General features: G+C 43.2%; 1 protein-coding gene across 2 annotated transcripts in view; it reads right to left on the bottom strand.

Moving 5' to 3' along the window:
* Nucleotides 1-21,948, bottom strand: part of ANXA10 (annexin A10) — a 70,346-nt gene extending 48,398 nt beyond the window's left edge. The window contains exons 1-5 of one of the 2 annotated variants that reach the window (XM_083157066.1): nucleotides 21,839-21,948; nucleotides 21,297-21,345; nucleotides 11,206-11,296; nucleotides 3,909-4,003; nucleotides 1,059-1,172 (exon numbers count right to left, since the gene is read on the bottom strand). In XM_083157066.1, coding sequence (XP_083013192.1) covers nucleotides 1,059-1,172; nucleotides 3,909-4,003; nucleotides 11,206-11,296; nucleotides 21,297-21,345; nucleotides 21,839-21,864 — 375 coding nt within the window. In that variant the 5' untranslated portion in view covers nucleotides 21,865-21,948. Of the gene's footprint in view, nucleotides 1-1,058; nucleotides 1,173-3,908; nucleotides 4,004-11,205; nucleotides 11,297-21,296; nucleotides 21,346-21,561 lie in introns of both variants that reach the window. The other variant, XM_083157073.1, reaches the window with a different exon arrangement.
* Between the last annotated feature and the right edge of the window lie 2,420 nt (nucleotides 21,949-24,368).

The raw sequence follows: 24,368 nt of genomic DNA, 5'->3' as shown, positions 1-24,368 counted from the left end.
GAACTGGAGGAAGATTTCTCAGTAGAAAAGACACCCCTGCATGTAGCTGTGATCCCAGCAATGCGACCAATGTCACCAGCTGGGATCCAACATTACGACCATCATAAGATCATAAGATCATATTCTAGCGCAAGTTCTTCCTATGCAGTAAATGGGTCCCAGGTCACACCGACCCAGCTTACCAATTTACAATGTACCGCTACCAGAGTAGGTCCCAGGTTCAACCCTTGTACCTACCTAAAAGGAAATGCCGGATTGCTTGAATCATTATTTCCCCTGGCCCCATTTAGACTAAGCAAAATCTCTGTTATAATAAGTCACTTTTACAATATACATTACAAAGTTTTTACTTTGGTAGAAATGTGCCTACCGCTTTTGCTTTAAAAAGGTACCTGGATAATGTAAAACACTTCCCATTGAAAGCATAGAGATTACCAAGGCCTCCTGAGTACCTGTAATATTGTATTACAGTTGTTGGGAGCAAAGCTTAGAACATCAACTGATATGAGATCCTCCACTCAGGGGCAACATTTCTGGAACGGGGGGTGGAGGATTCCAAAAGTTTGGTATCAGAGTGGTTTATCATATAATAAGTCAATGTCTGCCCTAAACAAAGTGTAGTTTATGTAATATAGTACTTCAGACATATGCAGACCCAAGGGTCACGGTAAGCAACTTACTGTAGTGGCTGCTGGCCATGCTGTCGGGAAAGGGAGTTTCTGGTCAACTGGAAACTACTCTGCATTCTATGCCACCCCTGGTCTTACTTAATCCCTCCCTGTATGGAGGTTTTACACCCCTTTATGAAACTGCCTAAATTGACAGATTTTGATATTTATTTCTCAGTCTACACAATTATATTTTGAGATAAATATTATTATTTCAGTAATGTTTAGTGCACAAGAAGATGCATAGAAGCACATAGCCGTTACGCAACAGGTAACATTCCCAACACTCGCGGCTTCTCTCACCATAAGCTAGATGTTGTCTCCATCTTTCCCTGCAGATCCAGGCATTCCCCACAGGAAGAAAAGATAATAAAGTAAAGTGATTATTACCTTCATGGCATGATAGAGCTCATGGGCATCGTAAGCCGGAAACGAGTACATCAAACCCACCATAACTTGCTCGAAATGGCCATCAAGATTTTCTCTCAAGTCTTCAATCAAATTCTTTAAGAAAGACAATTAGGAAATAATCAGAATTCGGTATTGTTTACCTAGAACGGCGCCCACGATCTATATCGCGGGTATCTTGCCGCAAATTGCAGGCATCGCATGCATCTTATGTGTTTGTAATGTTAAATTACCTTCCAATCAACCAGATCAACCCAATGGACCCGATTTTACATAGGGAACAATGTTAAATTCCCTGCCAATCAACCAGATCAACCCAATGGACCCGATTTTACATAGGGAACAATGTTAAATTCCCTTCCAATCAACCAGATCAACCCAATGGACACGATTTTACATAGGGAACAATGTTAAATAGCCCCCAGACCACAAATTGAATTGAATAAATATCCCTGAAGTGTGAAATGCCCCCCCCCCCCATTGTTAACGTCACCCCGCGGTCAACGTCATCCCGAAGCGTGGCGAGCGCAGCGAGCCCGCGAGGGGCGGCGGTACGCGTCCTCCGACCTTTTCATACCCCCACTATCCTTGTCGGCGTGGAGTTGAGAATAGAAAGTGTGGCGAGCGCAGAGAGCCACCGAGCCCGAAGCGTGGTGAGTGAAGCGAGCCCCGCGAGGGGACGCGGATACCTGTGAAGCCCATGAGGGGACGCGGATACCTGTGAAGGTATCTGCGTCCGCTCGCCACGCTTCGGGCTCGGTGGCTCACTGCGCTCGCCACACTTTCTATACTTAACTCCACGCCGACATGGATAGTGGGGGTATGAAAAGGTCGGAGGACGCGTACCGCTGCCCCTCGCGGGCTCGCTTCGCTCGCCACGCTTCGGGATGACATTGACCGTGGGGTGACATTAACAATGGGGGGGGGGGGGGGCATTTCACCATTCAGGGTGGTTATTCTATTCAATTTGTGGTCTGGGGGCTATTTAACATTGTTCCCTATGTAAAATCGTGTCCATTGGGTTGATCTGGTTGATTGGAAGGGAATTTAACATTGTTCCATATGTAAAATCGGGGCCATTGGGTTGATCTGGTTGATTGGAAGGTAATTTAACATTATTTTATGTAAAATCACTACAATCGCACCCATCGCATTGCAGGCATCGCATGCCACTATAATGGCATGCGATGTACATGCGATCAACGCGATGGGCGCCGTGCTAGGTAAACAGTACCCAGAATTCTAATTTACCATAACAGTTCTATAAATATTCATGTATTTGAGGTTAATAAGATTTATGTAAATATATATGTTGTGCATAAAAGTGATCATTGGGCCTGATTCAGACCCAATTGCTGGACTGCGAAATTGCAGCAAGAGTGATTATCGAATGACTGCGCATACACATGGTACTCTGTGTAGCCTGCACTGGCTGCTCTCAGTGGGCCTTATTTTGGTTCATTCTTTCTGACAAAATCCTTCTTAGATGGGCAAAACCATGTGCACTGCAGGTGGGGCAGGTGTTACTTGTGCAGAGAGAATTAAATTTGGGTGGGGTTTTACTTCAAAGTGAGATCTATATTGCAGTGTAAAAATAAAGCAGTCAGTATTTTCCCTGCACAGAAACAAAATTACTCACCCAAATCTAATTATCTCTGCACATGTTACATCTGCCCCCCCTGCAGTGCACATGGTTTTGTCCATCTAAGAAGGATTTTGTCAGAAAGAATGAACCAAAATAAGGCCCAGTGTGATTGACACCGCTCTTTGGGGTTGGTAAGCTTTCATTTTCTGGGAGTGCCAGAAAATTGTCTGTGATATGAGTATTCTACATCTGGCTGCATTATGTTCCAGCTGGAAGTTTTTTCACCCAGATTTCGACATCATCCAAACCACAGAGCATATCAAATCAACACAATCTTACAGTAATTGCTATTGCAGTTGTGTCATTGTAGCCCTGTAATGGTGTGTGAGCATTTCCACCAGACAGAGTGCAAGGCATTGTCAATGGCACCCTCACAGGAAAGTACTGCCTAGCAGTACTTTCTTCTGGCTCGTAGTATGGAAGGACCGGCACCCTGCAGCCAGTATTGTTGTGGTAGTGCCTTTCTATATAGATTGTAAGCTCCACTGGGGCAAGGACTGATGTGAATGTTCAACTATACTCTGTAAAGCGCTGCGGAATATGTATGCACTATATAAGAAACTGTTAATAAATGTATAGTTTTAGACTTAAGCTCAATACACTGTAAATGAGTCCCGTCGATGCCAATATTGGTGGCGGCGGGGTGCTGGGGAAAAAGGTAGTGATGTTGGGGAGTGGGGGGTGATGCTCATGCTGCAGCATGACTGTCATTAATGAGGACTCCCTTGTTCAGACATGGGAGGAGGTCGGTAATGATGTGCAGGAGCGCACATTGGTAATGATATTGAGTGTGCACTCTAGGCGATCTTGTTCACAGAAAGCCCTTTCTGCGCGATATTGTTCACAATATTGCCTAGTGTGTATGGGGCTTTATGCCAGCAATTTTTAATAGCTCTTCCATATCCAAGTTCACTGAACTGATAAAAATGTACTCCTATCTATATATAGAGTTAAGTAGTCATTGTTACCTTGGCTGAGCTTGCTATTTAATCTACTATAGAAAAGATTGATTTTAATAATACAAAAAAGCACAATAACACTTTTAGTCTAATTTCTTTATCAGAATAGCAATACTTTTCCTGTATATATAGCAATATTTTTTAATAACAAGATTATTAGTACCCTAATAGCAAATAAGACATAATTCTTATATACAGCAATATAAAATGCACTTAAATATTTTATACCCTGCCAAACAAACTCCCATAGGCTTCAGCAATCATAATTCTTTGTGCATTGCAGCGTTGAGTAAGGATATTTATCAAGACGTCCTTGTCACAACCTGGTGATAAAGAACACAAAGCACATGTATTAACTAACCTCTCAATTTATCCTTGGTATTTAAAATAATGGATGTAACCTACTCTAGATAAGAAATTAAGGGAAGGTTTGCAAAGTAATTACCACCATCTCAAGTTTTATTTTGTTTCTACTGGCCTAGGTCATAATAAAACTCTCAAAATTGACAATAAATATTTCATAAGCCCTGTAACAGTTGTACTTTACACCCAGTGAACTGATCTCAGTGTTTAAGCTACCATGGTACAAATTAATCAACTGATTTACAGACTTGCTACGACCCAGCAGAGACTAATTTTATGGAAGGAATAACAAATGCAAAGTCAGCGGAGCCTTAATATTTTGTAGACAGGTGTTTATATATGTAGTGTGTAACTACCAGACAATGCGTAACTACAGTATTTCAGTCACATCACTGTATCACAAAGTGCATATACTGTACACATCTTAAATTCTTTCTTAACTAAAAGTCTCTCCTCACAGAAGCTATATCTGCAATACAGATATTTACTGCTGCTATATACAATTTTGGTGAGACAGTGATCAGTTTGGTGATCAGTCCTGATCCTTTCCACCAACGTTTCTCATAAGAGCATCATGATATAGATAGGATTTTGCCCTCTTAAGATATTATCTTTGATTGAGTGCATACATTTTAGCTTTTGAGGGCTCCAAACATACACCAATGTCATTGTAGGCTATTCACTGTGTCGGAATCTGCTTTTTGTGTGTGACCTAACCCATCTTGATCACTAAATAACAATGAACACCCCTTTTACACTACTAAACTGGGTTGCACCTGGGATTTGTACTCGCCTCCAACCCAAGTGTGACCTGGCTTAAGACCCCTTTGATACTGGCATAATGCCAGGTGGGTGACATCACCGGAGGTGGGTTCCAATGTGGTGCTTGGGGATGACATCATCTCCAAGCGCCAACTGTTCCATTGCTGTAAACAGGTCCCAGGTTACATCGACCCAGATTAACTGTTTACACTACACCATAAATTGAGTTAAATCCATGTTCAACCCTGCTTGCTACCTAGGTTGTAATGTTGGGTAACTTGACCCTGGTAATTTCAACGGGTGCTTTTACACTACACAATATCCCGGTTTGCTGTTAATGTGTAATAACCCTTGATATTTATGGTAGTGTAACAGGGGTATCAGAGTTCTCTAGATGCTTCTAGGGCTTTGCTATATTTCTAGTAAATATATCTTAAGTAAATTTTAGCTGCAGAAGGTCCAAGCAGATCTTGGGCAGAGCATGGATTTATCAGGTGCCAGAGCTCACTTCTCTTGCAACACATTCCAGGTTTATCAGAATCCATTTTGTAAGGCCTCAGGTGAATCATAGATCTGAGTTTAGGTACTCATTAAAAAAGCTCTTGGCATTGAGCAGTAATATTAAATGTTTTAATCAAAATATTACCTAAAACCTCATACATACGGGATTGCAGAATAGCATGGATGTTCATTTAAAAAAAAAAAAATTCTTGTTCATTTAAGGAATTTATCTTGTCTTGCAGCTGTGAACCTAGAAAATAAAGATTTAACTGAGCACTGACTTTTCTAGTTAGTTTCCAAATCTTGCTTGTTGTCTTGGCTGCTGTCCAGCCATCCTGTTAAGGTTTATTTGGATGTGGTTTACAAAACTAAAATTTTTGTTATATTTTAGCTTTATTCCCTAAGAGATGGCTGTACGTGATTTTAATTCAATTTCAGCATTCAGTCTGAAGTAAAGATGTGAGTGTAAGGACTCTTGGCAATAATATACACACTTACATGCTTTCATCACAATATGAATCAATGCCTTACATTTAATTTAACTAAATACATATAGATTTGCATTAGTACTGTTACTTTAAGGGCTGACAATGGTATATTTTGTTTTCTACTATGTAGCTAGTACCCAGGAAAATACAGGCAGTCTGCGTTACTAATAAAAATGTGCCCCCCACCGATTTTGGCAGATCTCCCCCCCCCTGAGTAAAGTTAACCTCCCCCTCCTTACCCCTCAGCATGCTGCTTGCCGCCACCGCCGCATTCCTGGGCTGATCTGCGCCGTGGTCCGGTGCGCCTCTTCTTCTGACCCTCCCAAAATGGCTGCCTCTTATAGCAGACCGTTTTTAAGGATGCTAGAGGAGGCCGCCGCCACCTCATCTAGCATCCTGAAAAACTGTCTTATGTATGTGGGCAGCCATTTTGGGAGGGTCAATTTTCACTGCAGCAGGTGACGAGGAGATCGGGGACCACACAGCTGGCACAGACAAGTAACAGTGAGTCCTGGCCACAGACACTGCAGCAGCGTAACCATAGCCCCGCAGACCCCCAGCGCTGAGACTTTCTCAGCGCCTCCCCGCCACCGCGGTATCTGTGGTGCTATAGTTATGCGATTGAATACAGGTGCAATGGACTGATAACTTCTTTATTTTCTTATATCCTCTATCCTTATATCCTGATGGGCACCATATATACCATCTTAAATATTATTTGTAAGACCTTTCCTTGATCTAGGAAGTGGCGCATCGGGCTCGGTGGCTCGCTGCGCTCGACATACTATATAAAATCAAAATCAACTTCACGCCGACATGGATAGTGGGGGTTTGAAAAGGTTGGGAGGACGCGTTCCGTTGCCCCTCGCTGGGCTCGCGAGCCTTTATATTGTACACTGTTGTTTTACACTGTATTCACTGTATATGCCCTGATGACGGGGGTGATCTTGCAAAACGTTGACAGACTTGGAATAAACCTGTCCTCACTTCACCCATACCCATCATTGAGGGTCCCTGAGTGCCCGTTCTTCACCTCTGATATATATATATATATATATATATATATATTTTTGTATTTTTCTTTATGTGTGTGGTTTTGTTATTATATTGTTTATTTCACATGCACATATAAATGTATTATGCTTTAGCCTGCTCTTGGTTAAAAGCCATATTTCTTATATCACTGACAGCTCCCTGAGATGGAGGCGTGATGCGGTTCAAGGGGCAGAAGTTGGGATTGCCAGGACGCCAGATCTGCGTTCCACCGGTAGTGGGACGTCTCTATGACGTAACCCGGAAGTGCGCTGAGGCTCTGAGGCGATCCGGCTACACGCTGCTCTGGCTTCACGCTGACCGTTCTCATGTGAGTATGATTTTGATGATTCAGCTGTGTGGAGGCGGGGGATGGTAGCAGGGTGCTTTAAATTTGACTCTGTGTCATTGCTTGGTTGTACCCTGAGGATGAGCACTGGGCTCGAAACACTGGTGTAGGTCACCTGATATGCAATAAAGCACTTTATTTACTTCAAGACTCTGAGTGATGCCTGTTGCCTGATTTACATATATATATATATATATATATATATAACGTACAATATCTCTAGAATTTGCGCTACACTAGGTCGGTCACTTGATAACACTGAATCCCCTACTAGAGGCACCCCAACACCAATATCACAGACAATAGTGTTATATAGCGCCCTTATACAATTTACTAGGTGATTCCTGTCTTTCCTTAACTTTATAAGACCATAATCGACATAAGCATTTTTCAAATAAAAAACATTTATTTAAAACATTTAAAACAAATTAAACTTTGTCTTGAGATTGAATCTTGTATCAGCATTTCTTTAGATTATGGCTCACAATAGAAACCCGACACGTTTCGTCTCTTTATGAGACTTCATCAGTTTTTTTTTATAAACAATAGATCTTTAAGGATCTTTTTTTGATCACAAAGCTGTACTGAACTTTCAATTGTGACTGGTCCAAATAGGGGCCTTAATTCCTTTTACTGTAGTTGGTACTTTAGGGCTACCCGTGTTTAATCGGTGCCTTATTTTTCTTATGACTCCATATATACCTTTAATAGATATGCTGTAATCTACAATACTTTAATTTGATGATGTATTTACACATGTAGAAAACATAGGGGTGAACTCCAAAGTGAGTAATGGTCCCCTTGTGATTAAAGTAAGAATTAGATCCAATCAAAACAAAAAAAGGGGATTCGATCCAACAAGTGACCTTATCAGCTCCTTTAGGTGTGTGCTCTCCTGTGTCCAAACACCAAGTGACATCTATATATATGTCTAGTGTCCGTTTCTGTGTCTCCAAAACACTTCCACCTGTTGGCATCTAGTGAAACTACATCTCTTTCTCTCTCACACATGCTCAAATGCAGAGGCAATCACAGGATAGCAGACTGGATTTTGAAGCATTTGCTTCAAGAGGGCTTACTAGTATGTGTATATATATATATATATATATATATATATATATATATATATGTATATACATAGCAACTATTTGCTTTGTAAACAAATAATTATTTTCAATAAAGTTTTTATTTAAAAAATACAGTTCTTTGAAGGAGTAGTATCAAGCCCTGAAGAGAGATAAAGTACCAAACAGTTTCTAACTGTAATATTTTAAACCCAGCATGTAAAATGGAAGTTAGATGCTGACTTGTTAGTACGTTAGTACTGTATTTCTCTTCAAGGTTTGATACACCTTCCTCTTGCATACTGTAATTCAGGAATTCAGGAAAAATGACAATGTAAAAAAAAACAACACAGTTTTAATTAAATGAATTAAATATTACATGTTGAGAATTGTAGTGCCAAAACTCTGACAGATAAGTGCTTAGACACACTAGTTCAGTAGCACAGTGCCTCTGAAAACCATTTGAAATGTTAGCCACTAACTAAATGCATCTTAAACCCATAAAATGTTATTTGTGGTTTACAAAAGTAACACAACAAACTAGTATTTGGATTTGCACATATTAAACATTTTAAATGCATAATTAAGCACAAAATATTTTATGTAGGAAATCAGTAACAAAATGATTCTACTTTGCCATTTACAGATATTATATAGTGCACTGTGCACGCAGTATATTTTATGAAGTGGAGACATTGGATTGTGCTTCTATAAATTAAGTTTACTCTGTAGATACTACACATTAATCTTTGCATAAAGAATAGCTGCTTAATTTTCATCTTACAACTTTTGATCTGTACTGAGAATAAATTGCTAATGAGATGTCTAAATTCATAATTGCCTATAACTCTGCCTAGCATTCATATATACCTGATTAAAATTCAATGTAGCTGCATCATTTAAACTATAAACTGAATGTATCTCGGAAGAGCAACATTTTTGCCTTTAGCATACAGTACATAGTAATTAAACTCCATTAAATTCCTGGTAGATTCTGTGCTGTGAAACAGTTGTTAAAGTGCTTAAAATGATCAGTTATCAGAAAGTATAGCTCAAGTAACGAAGACAACTAGAAAAAAGACTCATTTAAATTAATTCATAATATGTGCTTAAGTAGAGAAGTAGAATCTAATATGAACAAATATAAATTTTAAAAAGATGTTATTACTTATAAGTTGATTATGTTATCAATCCTTAAAGCAACACAGATTATTTTCTTGCACTTATAGCAGGGGGTCTCAAACTTGGACCTCAGCTCACATTTTCCAGGTCACTCGGAAGGTGCATTCCTTACTCAATGACACATTTTAAAAGATCCACAGGTGGAGCTATTATTTCACTTGAGATTCTGTAAGGAGGCCTGCAAAACATGCACTGTGTGGGGTCCTGACGACCGAGTTTGAGAACCTGTGACTTACAGCATTACTGTGAGGGTCTCATTCAGAGTTGGCTGTTTAACTCTATAAGAGGCAGCCATTTTGGGAGGGTCAGAAAATTTTTTCTATGGCACCTTTAGGCTAAAGGTTTCTCGTTGAGAAAGTCAGAAACAAATATTAAGTTAAATAAATTGTGTATCTCATCTTTAGGATCAGTTATGTGGTAATGGTCAGAATTCCATTCTGTTTGTCCACAATTTGACTATTCTAATGGACATAAAAAGTTGAATTGGTCCTGGACCAGCTACCCCAGGGTGCCACGGCACACAGTTTGGGAACCACTGGTGTAGTCTGTTAAACTAATCAGCACAGTCTCCTGGTGCATGAAACATCTTTGTCAAAAAAGACGCCCAACTGGACTACAGCAATGCTGTACGAGGACACATCTGTATATAGCCTATTTGATGGCTCAGCTGAGATTTATATGACTTTCCAGAGATTTGATGTAATGTGTTTGCATGTACAATCTCCAGTTATTGCAGAGAGGAGGCAAATTCAGAGACACACACACCAATGGTTAACATCACCAATGTTTGCTAAACTAAGCATGAGCAGGACCCATTCTGCACATGTGCCGATCGAGTCCTGCATCATTGGACAAAGTGCCTCTTAAAGCTGGGTACACTCTGGAGCGATGTTGGACAGCAGGAGGAGGGAGAGCCGCAGAAACCCGTTCATCCCCCCGCTGGCTGCTTCACAAAGGGCAGATCTGGTTGAAGAAAAGAAGAAAAACAGTTGTTTCTTCTTTTTCCCATATACATATAGGGATCTACTCCATCCCTTAAGTAGCTGCTTGTCAGATCACCCCCTGTTAGCGCCCAATCAGCTACCCAGGTAGCACGTTGTTTCCAGCTCTTATCGAAGACCTGCCCTTTGGAATACTAATAGCATATGTTAATACATATGTGATTAGTAGAATTGCGATGTGTGATGGGCTGTACTGCAGTTGCTTGGTACATCCCGCCCTCAGTGTGTATGATTGATTGCACTCTCCCACAGTACTTAGCGATGGATGCTAGGTTGGATGAGGTGGGTTCTGGATGTCTAGCATGGCCCAGGGATGCCTATGTGAACCATTTGGAGAATACTGGAATTGAGTAATACTTTATCACACACTGTGATAAAGCATGTGATAACATACTTTATCACAGTGTGTGTGACTTTTTCTGCATTTTATTAAATTTACAGGTGGACTGTGGTCCTCCAAGTAATAGCATGTCCCTTATGCCATTATATTTGGGTATGATGGGGTTGCTGTGACCTACTGTACTGTATATGGCACCATCATCACGGGTTTTTCTATTATTAAACATACTAATACACAGACACCTACTGCACAAGGATGTAGGAAAAACCGTGGGTTTCTTTCTTATTGATTGCAGTAAACATGTTATAGGGGGGACAACATCTTTTGTATACAATTAAGTTATTGATTTGTTGTTTATTGCAGTTTATTACATTAACCGCTAGGACCGAGTTTCTACAGTATAGTTTATATGCAACATAAAAATATGTATGTAGAATACTGACCAAATCCTTGAAGTGCCCCTCCAATCATTTGTGCATCCATCATCGGATCACTGTTTGGGTTTGGGAATATGGTTCCCTGAACCTGAACCTGCTGAATATAGTGACAGAGAGATTAGACCATTGTAAGTTGAATAGACTATTTGAGCTGTATTTTCATATATATATATATATATATATATATATATATATATATATATATATATATATATATATATATATATCTCCTATATATTTGGCTACATCTGTCACTCAAAGTGGGTGTCTGTGTCTATAACGCTCTGTTCCTGGACTTTCCTCTTAATGTGTGATTGCCTTCATCTGTGCTGAACACCTTTCTGAGAAATTAACCTGTTTAAAACAGGTGATGGCAATCATACATTAAGGGGAAGTCTAGAAACAGAGCTTTGTGTCCCTCCTGGAGAGGGTCATGTTGTTGGGAGGTATGTGACAGAGAACCAGCCCAGTGAGCCCACAGACAGTGCCAGACACCCACTGCCTTCCCATGTTGCCCAGCACTGCTACTCCACAGCCACCAGGTGAGCGCCCCCCTCCCGCGATTTGCGGCAAAACCTCCCCCCCCGCGCCGCCCCCCCTCCCGCGATTCGCGGCAAAAACACCCGCGACCCCCCCTACCGCGATTCGCAGCAAAAACACCCCCGCGACCCCCCCTCCCGCGATTCGCTGCAAAAAGAACCCCCCCACGACCCCTCCCGCAATTCGGCATAACCACCACCCCGCGACCCCCCCCTCCCGCGAATCGCGGCAAACCCTCCCCCGTGACCCCCCCCCCGATTTGCGGAAAAAACACCCCCCCGCGACCTCCCTCCCGCGATTCGCGGCAAAAAGAACCCCCCCGCGACCCCCCTTGCACGATTGGCGGCACCCCCCCTTCGACCCCCCTCCCGCGATTCGCGGCACCCCCCCCCGCAATTCGCAGCAGCCCCAGGATTAAATGGCACATGCAAAACACTGACATGGCTATGGTCGACAATGAAAAGGGTTGACATGAGTTTTGGAAGATTTATTTTTAATTTTTTTAATTTTTTCATATTCATTGTCATGTGTCGACATGGACACCAATGAAGTGGCACACTTATGTCAACATTTACATGTGTTGACCTTTCTGTGTTGATTTTTTTCTTGTGGCGATTCGCGTCACACCCCCCCGCAACCCCCCCTCCCGCGATTCGCGGCACCCCCGTGACCTCCCGCAATTCGCGGCAACCCCCCACCGGAACCCCTGTGAACCCCGCCCTCCTGCGATTCGCGGCACCCACCCCCGCGACCCCCCCCTCCCGCAATTCGCGGCACCCCCCCGTGATTCGCGGCAGCTCCAGAATTAAATTGCACATGGAAAACACTGACATGGCTATGGTCGACAATGAAAAAGGTTGACATGAGTTTTTGAAGTTTTTTTTGTCATTTTTTGAATATTTTCATATTCATTCTCATGTGTCGACATGGACACCAATGAAGTGCCACACTTATGTCAACATTTACATGTGTTGACCTTTCTGTGTTGATTTTTTTCTTGTGGCGATTCGCGTCACACCCCCCGCGACCCCCCCCCTCCCGCAATTCGCGGCAACCCCCCACCGGAACCCCGCTCTCCCGCGATTCGCGGCAGCCCCAGGATTAAATGGCACATGCAAAACACTGGCACGGCTGTGGTCGACAATGAAAAAGGTTGACATGAGTTTTTGAAGATTTATTTAATTTTTTGAATGTTTTCATATTCATTGTCATGTGTCAACATGGACACCAATGAAGTGGCACACTTATGTCAACATTTACATGTGTTGACCTTTCTGTGTTCATTTTTTCTTGTGGCGATTTGCGTCACACCCCCCCCCCCCACAACCCCCACTCCCGCGATTCACGGCACACACACACACCGCCCCCGCGATTCTCGGCACCCCACCCCGTGACCCCCCCTCCCATGATTCACGGCACACCCCCGCGACCCCCCCTCCCATGATTCGCCGCAACCCCCGCCCCGTAACCCCCCCTCCCGCCATTCGCGGCACCCACCCCCGCTACCCCCCCTCCCGCAATTCGCGGCACCCCCCCGCGATTCGCGGCAGCTCCAGAATTAAATTGCACATGGAAAACACTGACATGGCTATGGTCGACAATGAAAAAGGTTGACATGAGTTTTTGAAGTTTTTTTTCATTTTTTGAATGTTTTCATATTCATTCTCATGTGTCGACATGGACACCAATGAAGTGCCACACTTATGTCAACATTTACATGTGTTGACCTTTCTGTGTTGCTTTTTTCTTGTGGCGATTCGCGTCACACCCCCCCCCATCCCCCCCGCAACCCCCACTCCCGCGATTCACGGCACACACACACCCCCCCGCGATTCTCGGCACCCCACCCCATGACCCCCCTCCCGTGATTCACGGCACACCCCCCCGCGACCCCCCCTACCATGATTCGCCGCAACCCCCGCCCCCGTAACCCCCCTCCCGCGATTTGCGGCAACCCACCCCGCGACCCCCCTCCCGCGATTCTCTGCAATCCCTCCCCTCCCGCGATTCGCAGCATCCACCCCCCCACAACCCCCCCTCCTGCAATTCGCGGCACCCCCCGCGACCCCCCCTCCTGCAATTCGCGGCACCCTCCGCGACCCCCCCTCCCGCGATTCGCGGACACCTAAGTTGCAATACAGGGCATCTTTCATACAATTCTAACCATATTTCTCATATACAAACGTTCACAAATTAAGGGGGCGCAGCCCCTTACGACGGTGTGAAGAGCGCCCGTAGGGCGCGATGAATCACCTAGTATATATATATATATATATTTAAATTTCTTATCCTAGTAGCAGTGATAAGTATACAGCACTACACAAATAACAGCTAATTCTAAGAGGCATCTAGCGCTTTTGCACATTTGAACCTACAGGGTTAGTTAGTTTATTACGGCCTAGTTAAAAGAAAAAAAATGATGTACAATACCGAAAATATCATTCCTTATTGCAATTACTGCAATATTATAACTAGAGGTATGCGAGCACTGCACTGGGTGAAGTGCCCTGGTGGTGGCACCATTGCTGACCCAGAGCATCTGCATATGGTTAGCGGGGAGCATTGAATGGCACCATGTAGCCAGTTTTGTAACAGCAGAGCTGCCGAGGGCATCCAAGAAATGCTCTGTGCAGGTACCTTGCAGCATATGGAGCTGCCTGTAGCAGCCTTAGGATGCTCTGTGCAGTGCTCGCTCTACTTCCCATTGGTGGAAGCACAATTCCATACATGTGATATCAGGGTATCACAGATTTAGTGGATGTGGCTGGCACAGCATGCACTGTCACCCTGGTACAGGGCTGCAATAAGGAATGTATATTTGGGGCAATATATAAAGAATATCTTGTGAGGACAGAAAGGCACAAAGTGACTAACACCATCTTTTACCCTTTTGTGGAGATTGGTAAATGAGGGCTCCAGTGTTCATCGCTAATTAGCATTTTGCAGGAGATTAAAATTAGGCTGTTGTTAAATCACATGATTCAATAAAAAATGGGCTTAATACATATTATTATTTTTACATTTCTATAGCAACAAGTGCTACTCAGCACAGAACAGATGGATGGGAGGAGGCGTAGATGAACAGGGGTAGGAGAGGTGGTATGGAGAGTTGAAGAGGAGAAGTTATAGATGGATGGATGGGAGGGGGGTATAGACAGATGGACTGATGGGGCCACAGATGAAAAGATGAGAGGGGTCATAGAAGGACAGACATGGCTGGACCCTTTAACTATAAAATGTAAAGTTTTTAATAATAATTTATTTTCTTCATTTTTTTATTTCAAATCACGACTGCAGCGCCTGGTTTGGGACCAGGCAGTGTACTTATGGGGGGAGGTGGGGGGGGGCTTGAGGGAGGCAAAGCTGCTTGTTCTTCAGAATCCAGAACCGTGGTTGAGCCTGCAGTAGGGGCACCGGTGGTGCATGGCTGACGTATGTGGCACAGTAATCACAACCATTGCAAGTCCATCAGCTGTGCAGCCCCGGCGCTGCTACTGGAGGTGCAACCATGCTTACGGATTGTGCAGAATGAGTGGCTTTACCTCTCTCCTTCTGTCCAGTAAGTACACTACTGGCCCCCTAACAGGTGCAAGTGAAGTTGGTTATCAAGAGTTGTAAGTAATGTTCATTAGAGCTCACATTTCAAGGGAAGGGGGCAGACAGATACGTGATGCAAGGAGTGCATGGTTGTAAAGGAGCATGCATGGAGATTAGGTTTGAGATGTAGGTAGCAATGCAGTCAGAGAGGGCCTTAGACATGAGGTTGAAGTGTTTAAAGTGTATTTTGTAGGGGAACAGGAAGCCAATGTAATGTTTGGCAGTGGTGAGAGGCAAAAGTGGAGCAGTGAGATAGTAAGATAAGTCTAGTTATAGCATTAAAAAATAGATTAGAGTGAGATGGGAGAGGGAAAGACCTGTAATTAGAAGGTTGTGGTAATGCAATGATAAGTGAGTGGATAATACAGTAATTTTAGAAGCATCCTGGTAGAGGAGTTTTTGATGCGTCTAGCAGAGCTAGAAGCATCAAAATTGGCAAAGGATAATATGGGAGGCTAAGGAGCCACGGTGACACCCAGCCAGCGAAGCTGGGACAAACCAATAGTGATAAAACCATGATGGAGAGATCAGGAGGGAAGACTCTAGACAAAGGGAAGACAATGGGTTCAGTGTTGGCTATATTGAGTTTGATAAAGCATTAAGACATCCAGATGGAGCAAGAGACAACTGCGCACACAAGAGAGGAGAAAGGTGGAGAGACCAGGAGAAGAGAGGTAGAGTTTGGTGCCATCGGCATAAAGGTGACACTGAAAGCCAAAAGAACATGAGTATACAGAGGAAGGAACTTTCCAGAGTAAAAAAGAAGAGGTCCAGTGTCAAACCTCTGTGGGACTCCTTTGGGAAGGATGGATTGGAGAGGGAGGCAGGAGTTGTTACCCTTGATATCCACAAATATTGTAACACTGCTTCCATTTTCCTGTCACTATACATTTGGGGCCTGATTCTGGTTCACTTGCAAAAGCAAATCCTGTATATGGATAAAACCATGTGCACTGCAGGTGGGGCAGATGTAACACGTGCAGAGAGAGTAAGATTCCAGTGAGGTTCGTTCTTCAAACTGATATCTATATTGCAGTGTAAAAATAAAGCAGCCAGTATTTACCCTAAACAGAAACAAAATAACACCCTAATCTAACTCTCTGCACATGATACATCTGCCTCTCCTGCAGTGCACATGGTTTTGTCCATTAGAGACAGAATTTGCTTTTGCAAGTGAACCAGAATCAGGCCCTTCGTTCAGAATAACTAAATACCAATGGACAACCATATCTTTCAATGGTGCTTTAAAGAAATGATAGAATTTGGCTGTAGTGCTCACATCTACTTATTTATGTTTATGTATTTTTTAATGCAGCTTCAAAGCTAATCTTCCTTGCTAAATGTTCATCATCTGCTGATCAGCTCTATCAGTTTCTCTTCTGGTTACCTGTTTTCTACCATATTTAATATACTTTTAATTTTAAAAAAACATCCGAGTTCGGCGGACATCTCGCACTGCCGCTAAACTCGGTGGCATTAAATTCTGCCCATCTTCTCTTATCTAAAAATATCATCCACTGCATAAGATCTGTGTCCTATACACACACATTATTCGCTCCCATTCGCAATTGCAGGACCTATTTCAAACTGCACCCACTCTGTGGAATGCCCTCACACTCACAATTAGAATCTTCTTTAGTTTCTAAACCTGCAAGTTTTCACTGACAGCTCACCTCTTCAGGCAAACTTATCAAGTTATGGAACCGAACCACCCACATAACATTCATACGCAATCATACCCTATGCTTCTGCTCTTTTTACAGTCCACACATTCTCACATATTTTGTCATTTCACATCCTCCTGACCCCTGGCCAACATTGCTGTTTGACAATATCATACAGTCCTTTGCAATCTGGCTAGACCTTCGTGCAAAAGATAACACCTGTCCTTCAATGCATTTTCCACCTATAGATTGTATGCTTGTGCATACCCACTGGCCCACAAATATTCGCAGGCACACTATTAGCAACAAATGAGTTGTATTTGCCATAAACAGACAGCAGGATGAGCCTGGACATCTGCCTGTTGACCTTTAGATCCTATTGCATTTCCACCATTTGGGGTCGACCTAATGACTAGACACTGTGGGGAAAATATGCGTCTATGTCCGGTTCCCACCATAAATGCCTATGTTAAAACTACATACAGATGGAGCAGCTCTCATTGCTACTCCTGGCGATAGAATCACCAATTGCTGCTGTGTGCCATCTGCCAGAAGGGGGCACGCGCGCAAACGAGATGCATGCGCGACCTGTTCTGTCTGAGCCCGCCTCCGCCGGCTCCCCACTGCTCCCCTGTCGCCGCCCGCAGCCCCCACTAACCCTGCCCATTTCCCTGAAAGGAGACGGGCAGGGAATCCGCTCCCTGCTGCCATGATGAAGGGGATACGGGAGCGTGTGAGATGCTCGTGGGCCTCCATTAGATAGAGCACCTGACTGACAGCCTGCACCATCTCAGGTAATATGGCGATTCCTTAGGCTGGCTGGGAGGTGCTCTATCTGTAATTGTCTATTGTAGGAACCGGCCATAGGTGAGCTGCACATAAATTCTCTTATGTGCAGCCTGTCCGACCTCCGACTCTGATTCAATGTGCACGAGACTGATCGGATGACATACACACAAGATTTGGGCAAATTTCTCAGCCCGATCCACTGGAATCAGGTGAAATCGGGCTCAAATTGCATAGTGTATGGGGGCCTTAGGATGTTGCAATGGACTTGGTATACAATTGCATTTAGAGAACAACACTATTATTTTTAACATCTGTTCTTGGCAGCCCTGTGTGTATGTGGACACATTTGTAGTGACAAAAAAGGAGCAAGGCCTATGCTCACAAGAGCCCATTGGGGCCACCCGTGACCCAATGGGGGGGGGGGGTGTTTCAAGCTGCAAGCAAGTGTATAATCATAATTGTTCCCAGCGGCGTAACTATAGCACCGCAGTAACTATAGCACCGGGGGCTGTGGTGCTATAGTTACCCCCCCCCCCAAAATGGCCGCCCCCATATAGCACACAGTTCTCTGAAACTGTCTGCTGTATGGGGGTGGCCATTTTGTGGTGGTCCTCAGCAGAAGAACAGAGCCGCCGGGACCAGCGCGATAGGTAAGGCTGCGGGGGATTGGGGGTTTTGCATGGGCGGGGGAGCTGTGGGTGCTTGGCGGGGTGGCGGCGGTGGGGGGGCACCCCCCCTAACGGCGGGGGGGCGCCCAAAACTTAGCTACGCCACTGATTGTTCCATTAGTGAATGTATACCACATGTCATTTGTAGTAACTTGCAGCATATCTTCTGTCACTGACCCTGTGTAAGTGAATTTAGCTTGCACTACACTACAAATATGGTTGACAGTGCTTTTTTTTACCTGTAGCAGAAAATATTTCCTACATGTAAAGATATGTGAATTAAACACAGATCTTTACATTATAGTCTCCTCGTTCCTCCAACACACAACTGCATAAGCCTAAATACAACTTCTGTGCATAGAAGCCTGAAATTAAGTAAACCGTTTTGCATTAAAGATTTTAATTACAAAATTCAGGCATGATCACTTTCCCTGACTAAGAATAAAAAACCTACAACATAGAAACAGTTTCTGATATAAAATCCCAATAGACTTTAAACATGATTATCCTGCTGGCTTTACTAGCCATATTATGGAATATATAACATTTTAAAATAGCTGTACTGATTTTGACTGAATATACACACACACACACACACACACACACACACACACACACACATTTGTGTGGTTTGGTACTATAGAAATTATTATCATTAGCAGTTATTTATATAGCGTTAGGGTTACCAGCTCATCCCTTTAATTCCGGACACATATTAATTACACAGGTTCTGTGGCTGATTAAAACTAACTGAAATGGAGTCTTGAAGTCAGCCAGCCACAGAACCTGTGTAATTAATATGTGTCTGGAATTAAAGGGATGAAGTGGTAACCCTATATAGGGTACACATAATGCGCAGCACTTTACAGAGAACATTTGAACATTTACATGAATGTAACAATCTATATACCCTACACCATGTATATGCGCACTCATTCATGCTATGGTCAATTTTTGTTGGGAGCCAATTAACCTACCAGTAGATTGTGGGAGGAAACCGGAGGAAACTCACACAATCATGTGGAGAATATACAAACTACACACAGCTAGGGCCATGCCGGGGGTTGTACCTTTGACCTCAGTGCTGTGAGGCAGTAATGCTAACCATTACACCATCTGTGCTGCCAATAACGAAGTCAAAACTGGGCAGGGCCATCTTAACAAGTAGGACCACTGGGCAGATGCCCCAGGAGCCATGATTTTAGGGGCCTTAGGGCTGGGCCAGCTGGGCCAGGGTGCAATGGCTCCCATAGCTGTTGCCTTTGTAGTTTCTTGGAATAATTATGTAACTAGAGGTGCATGTTATGCGTTGTGCGCTCCCCTGGCCAATGGGGCCTGTGTGCACTGCACACCTTGCATCATTGCGGTAACAGGGAGAGCGGCCTCATCTGAATACACAAACATAAAATATAAGATGTTTTTGCCCCCCCCCCTTATATTGCAACATGGTTTGCCCAGGTGCTCTGTTCCATTTTTATTTTTTTAGCTTGTCACTGCTTCCAGAATCAGCCTCTACAAAGCGTTCATTGCCTGCATTTTACAAAGTCTAAATTGACTGCCAATATTAAAAAGATTAACATCAGATATTTATTTTTACATTGTTTGTCACTTGCAGAGTGATGCAATGGAGAGAGATAAACTGCAAAACAATCCGATTCTGTCATTTTTCAAGCCAAGCCCACTGTAACATGGCAGTTAGTACCAGATCAGCTGGTACTTTATCTCTGTCTACTTTATCACTCTCCAAGGCCTAGTGCATCTCCCCTGTAGGCAGACGTTAAAAATTAATCTATCACTTATTACAATGACATTGTCAAATCATTAAAATTTTTGTTGTAGAAATTAAAAATTTACACTGAATCCAATTTATTTTGTTCCCTAGAACTCGCTGATTAAAATGAGGTCCGTTGATCAGATATCACATTTGCTCTTACATACATCCATTCATGTTAGAGACATGCATATGGTGTAACATAGAAGCTTCACTGTTACATTCATAATTGTTATATATGAAAAGAAAATCCATGCTCATTATTTTCTACATTTGAAAAGGAACAGTTACAGGCCCAGAATCTAAAATATTGTACAGTACAGTATGTTGAATATTGTACAAAAAATAATTTGGTTTTAAGAATATATTTCAGTTATGTTTCAATGCTTCCTACTTTTTCATTGATTGAAAAACCACAGTGATTTTTATTCTAAATTAAACAAATTGATCAGTATCTGGCATATTCCAAGTGGAATTGTTATACTACTGTACATGTACTGTGGGCCTAATTCAGTCCTGATCGCAGAGCAGATTTGATCTCAAAATGGGTAAAACCATGTGCACTGCAGGTGGGGTAGATGTAACATGTGCAGAGAGAGATTTGTGTGATTTATTTTGTTTCTGTACAGGGTAAATACTGTTTTATTAATACAGTTATTAATACACTGCAATTTAGATTTCAGATTCAACACACCCACTCCAAATCGAACTCTCTCTGCAGTTACATCTGCCCCACCTGCAGTGCACATGGTTTCGCCCATTTTGAGGACAAATTTGCAGTGCGATCTAGTTTGAATTAGGCCCTGTATGTGCAAAAAGCCATATATATATATGGCCATCTTGAATAAAACTTTATACGTTTGAAGATCTACGTGTCTGGAGTGCTGTGTCCACCCCAAGAAGTCTATATATATATATATATATATATATATATATATATATATATATATATATATATATATATTCAGTAGAAGACTAGCTATTTTCTATATAGATAAACACAAATACAGATATAAGATATATACAGATTCAAAGCATGAATTGTATCAACAAAATAATGCAACTTACATAGTTTCCACAAAACATGGTTATGCAGGTTGTCTCGTACAGCACGTTACTAGACGAGATAGAGCAAGGAGACAGAATGAAACCAGAGTTACTGTAGTTTCAACATATGATGGGAATGTACCGACTCCACCCAATCTGATAATGGGTTTGCTTAATACAAATAATTGCACTTCTTGGTACCAGGTGAATGTGTGCTGAGCCATCAATCATGTAGCAAGAAACAAATTCATTTTCTAATACAAATAAAACTTAATCTTTGCTTTACCTGCAACAGATATGGAAACAGCCAATCAGCACAAGGGTATGGTGAAAAGACTTCAGTTAATAATTAATTTCTGACACATTACAGTATGTGACATTATTAAAAAATGTTGTTCTGTATAAAGCACAGGGGCGATACATGCTCACATGTTCATTTCTAGGGAGATAGTTCTTTACTCCAGTCCTCAAGTACCCCCAAGAGGTCCTAATTTCTTGTTTTCTGTTTGTGGAAACAGTTGTGATAATTACTGACCCAGTAAAATAAAACAACTCACACATACATGAATAAAGATATCCAGGAAAACATGACCTGCTACTTGAAGCCTGGAGCTGAGAACCACTGTTGGGAGACTAGAGGACAGGGGCTTTTTAAGAGAGGAGGAGCCCCATGTGCAACCTCTTCTGGCCGGGCCCACTCCTCCAGCCACAAGTAGCTCAGCGAAGTAGGGTCTGAGTACTAGAGTGCTCAGACCCTATTGCACATGCACAGATCTCCAGAAAAATGGCACACCAGCCATTTTTCTGATGACTTTCGCAACAGCAGCATTGTGGAATCGGAGCACTAGATCGCTCAGACTCCACTGCGCATGTACAGTTCTTCTGGCGATTTAGGCAGCGCTGCTACTGCCGTTGCTGGTCTCCCGGGGTAGGTATTTAAAAAATGGGTGCAGCAGGTGTGATGTGGGCCCCCGGAGGACTTAGGGGCCCGTATGCACCACACTCAATGTACCCAGAATTACTACACCACTTCTAAGGGATAATTCAATTAGCCCCATTTTCACATTAGAAACCATAAATTTACCATGAATTGCAAAAAGTGCCTTTTTCAATTGTCCATGAAACAGATTTGTGGTAATTTTCCTGCAAATTCTAATTATCTATCTCTGAGTAGGTGAAAAGTTGGAGAAAAAATAGCTACTGTATTTTAAGTAAAAATTTTTGGGATTTGGTTCTGAAGTACTTATGTAGTATCTGGACGCCCGATTAAAAAATCGGGTCCATCGCATCATATCGCATGCGACACGATGCGATGGACCCGGTTTTTCCATAGGATTCAATGTTAAAATGGACCATTTTAACATAGGATTCTCTGGGAAAAAGGGTCCTTTTCATTTCCCCACTATCCAACTATGCATGGAGTTGGATATAAACCTATGGCGAGTGCAGCGAGCCCCGCGAGGGGATGCGGAATACTTTTTAACAAATCCGCGTCCCCTCGCGGGGCTCGCTGCGCTCGCCACGCTTCGGGCTCGGTGGCTCGCTGCGCTTGCCACAGGTTTATATCCAACTCCATTCGTAGTTGGATAGTGGGGAAATGAAAAGGACCCTTTTTCCCATAGAATCCTATGGAAAATCGGGTCCATCGCATCGCATGCGATTTGGACGGATGCGATGCGATAATCGGGCGTCCAGATACTACATAAGTACCGATTCTGATTCTCTGGGACACACCCCTGAATGATTAATTATGCACTTAAGTCCTTTAATTATTTTTAATTGGCCATTAATGACATGTCCTTTCTAGGGTAAAAGAGTGCAAAATAATGGAAATTGGAGTGCAAGGTATGGGAAAGGTACTGCATGTTTTATTTTGCATTTATTTAAGCAGAACAGCCATTTAACCAAATTCAAGTAACATAATTATTTTATTAGAATCAATTTAAAAAAAACTTGTATATTGTTGTCTATTATAGTTCAGGTTTTTTAGGGGTACAGTCAGAATTAATCACTTTTCACTGCCAGCAACAATTTTCTTGGAAATCCCATTTTCATGAATTTGCAGTTAAATAGGTGAATGTTGTACCAGGCATAAAGCCCATTCTTTTGTGGCAAAAAGCAGTGAACCACAAAAACGGCAATTGCTATAAATGACTGCGATTTCAAAGCTAGTTGTATTAGGCCAATAGCTGGCAAGATTTTATGTGAAGAGTGAAAAAAAAACTCTGTTTGGCCCCTTCCACTGTCCATCAACTAGCCTCCCACCCGCAAGCTGTTCTCCCAATTCCACCGCCCATTAGCCAGCCTCCTGGCCACAAGTCATATGCTGCTCGCTCCCTTCCATCAACCAGCCTCCCGGCCGCAAGTCACCCGCTGCTCACCCCCTTCCACCATCCATCAGCCAGCCTCCCGGCCATTAGACACCCACTGCCCACCCCCTTCCACCATCCATCAGTCAGCCTCCCAGCCACAAGTCACCCGCTGCTCGCCCCCTTCAACTGTCCATCAGCCAGCCTCCCGGCCGCAAGTCACCCTCTGCTCGCCCCCTTCCACTGTCCATCTGCCAGCCTCCCGACCGCAAGTCACCCACTGCTCGCCCCCTTCCACTGTCCATCTGCCAGCCTCCCACCCACTAGGCACCCGCTGCCCACCCCCTTTCCACTGTCCATCAGCCAGCCTTCCAGCCGCAAGTCACCCACTGCTCGCCCCCTTCCACCATCCATCAGTCAGACTCCCGGCCGCAAGTCACCCACCCCCGCCCCCCTTCATCCATCCATCAGCTAGCCTCCTGGCCGTACGTCATCCACCCCCTGCCACTGTCCCTCCACTAGCCTCCTGCCGCTGGCCACCTGCTGAATGGATCCGGCAGGTACTGGAAGTGGGTCGAGAGGGCAGCGGGTGGCTAGCGCCATACACATTGATGTGAAAGTGACCTATCTAATGGGTAACCCCACAACACTACAGCTTGTCTGGGGATCACTACTCCCCCTGTGTGTGTGTGTGTGTGTATATATATATATATATATATATATATATATATATATATATATATATATATACTGTGTAAATATATATACAGTTGTGCGCGTAAGT

Source organism: Crinia signifera, chromosome 1 (assembly GCF_055691185.1).
Source record: "Crinia signifera chromosome 1, ASM5569118v1, whole genome shotgun sequence".
NCBI lineage: Eukaryota > Metazoa > Chordata > Amphibia > Anura > Myobatrachidae > Crinia > Crinia signifera.
This window is presented reverse-complemented; position numbering and strand designations above follow the sequence as displayed.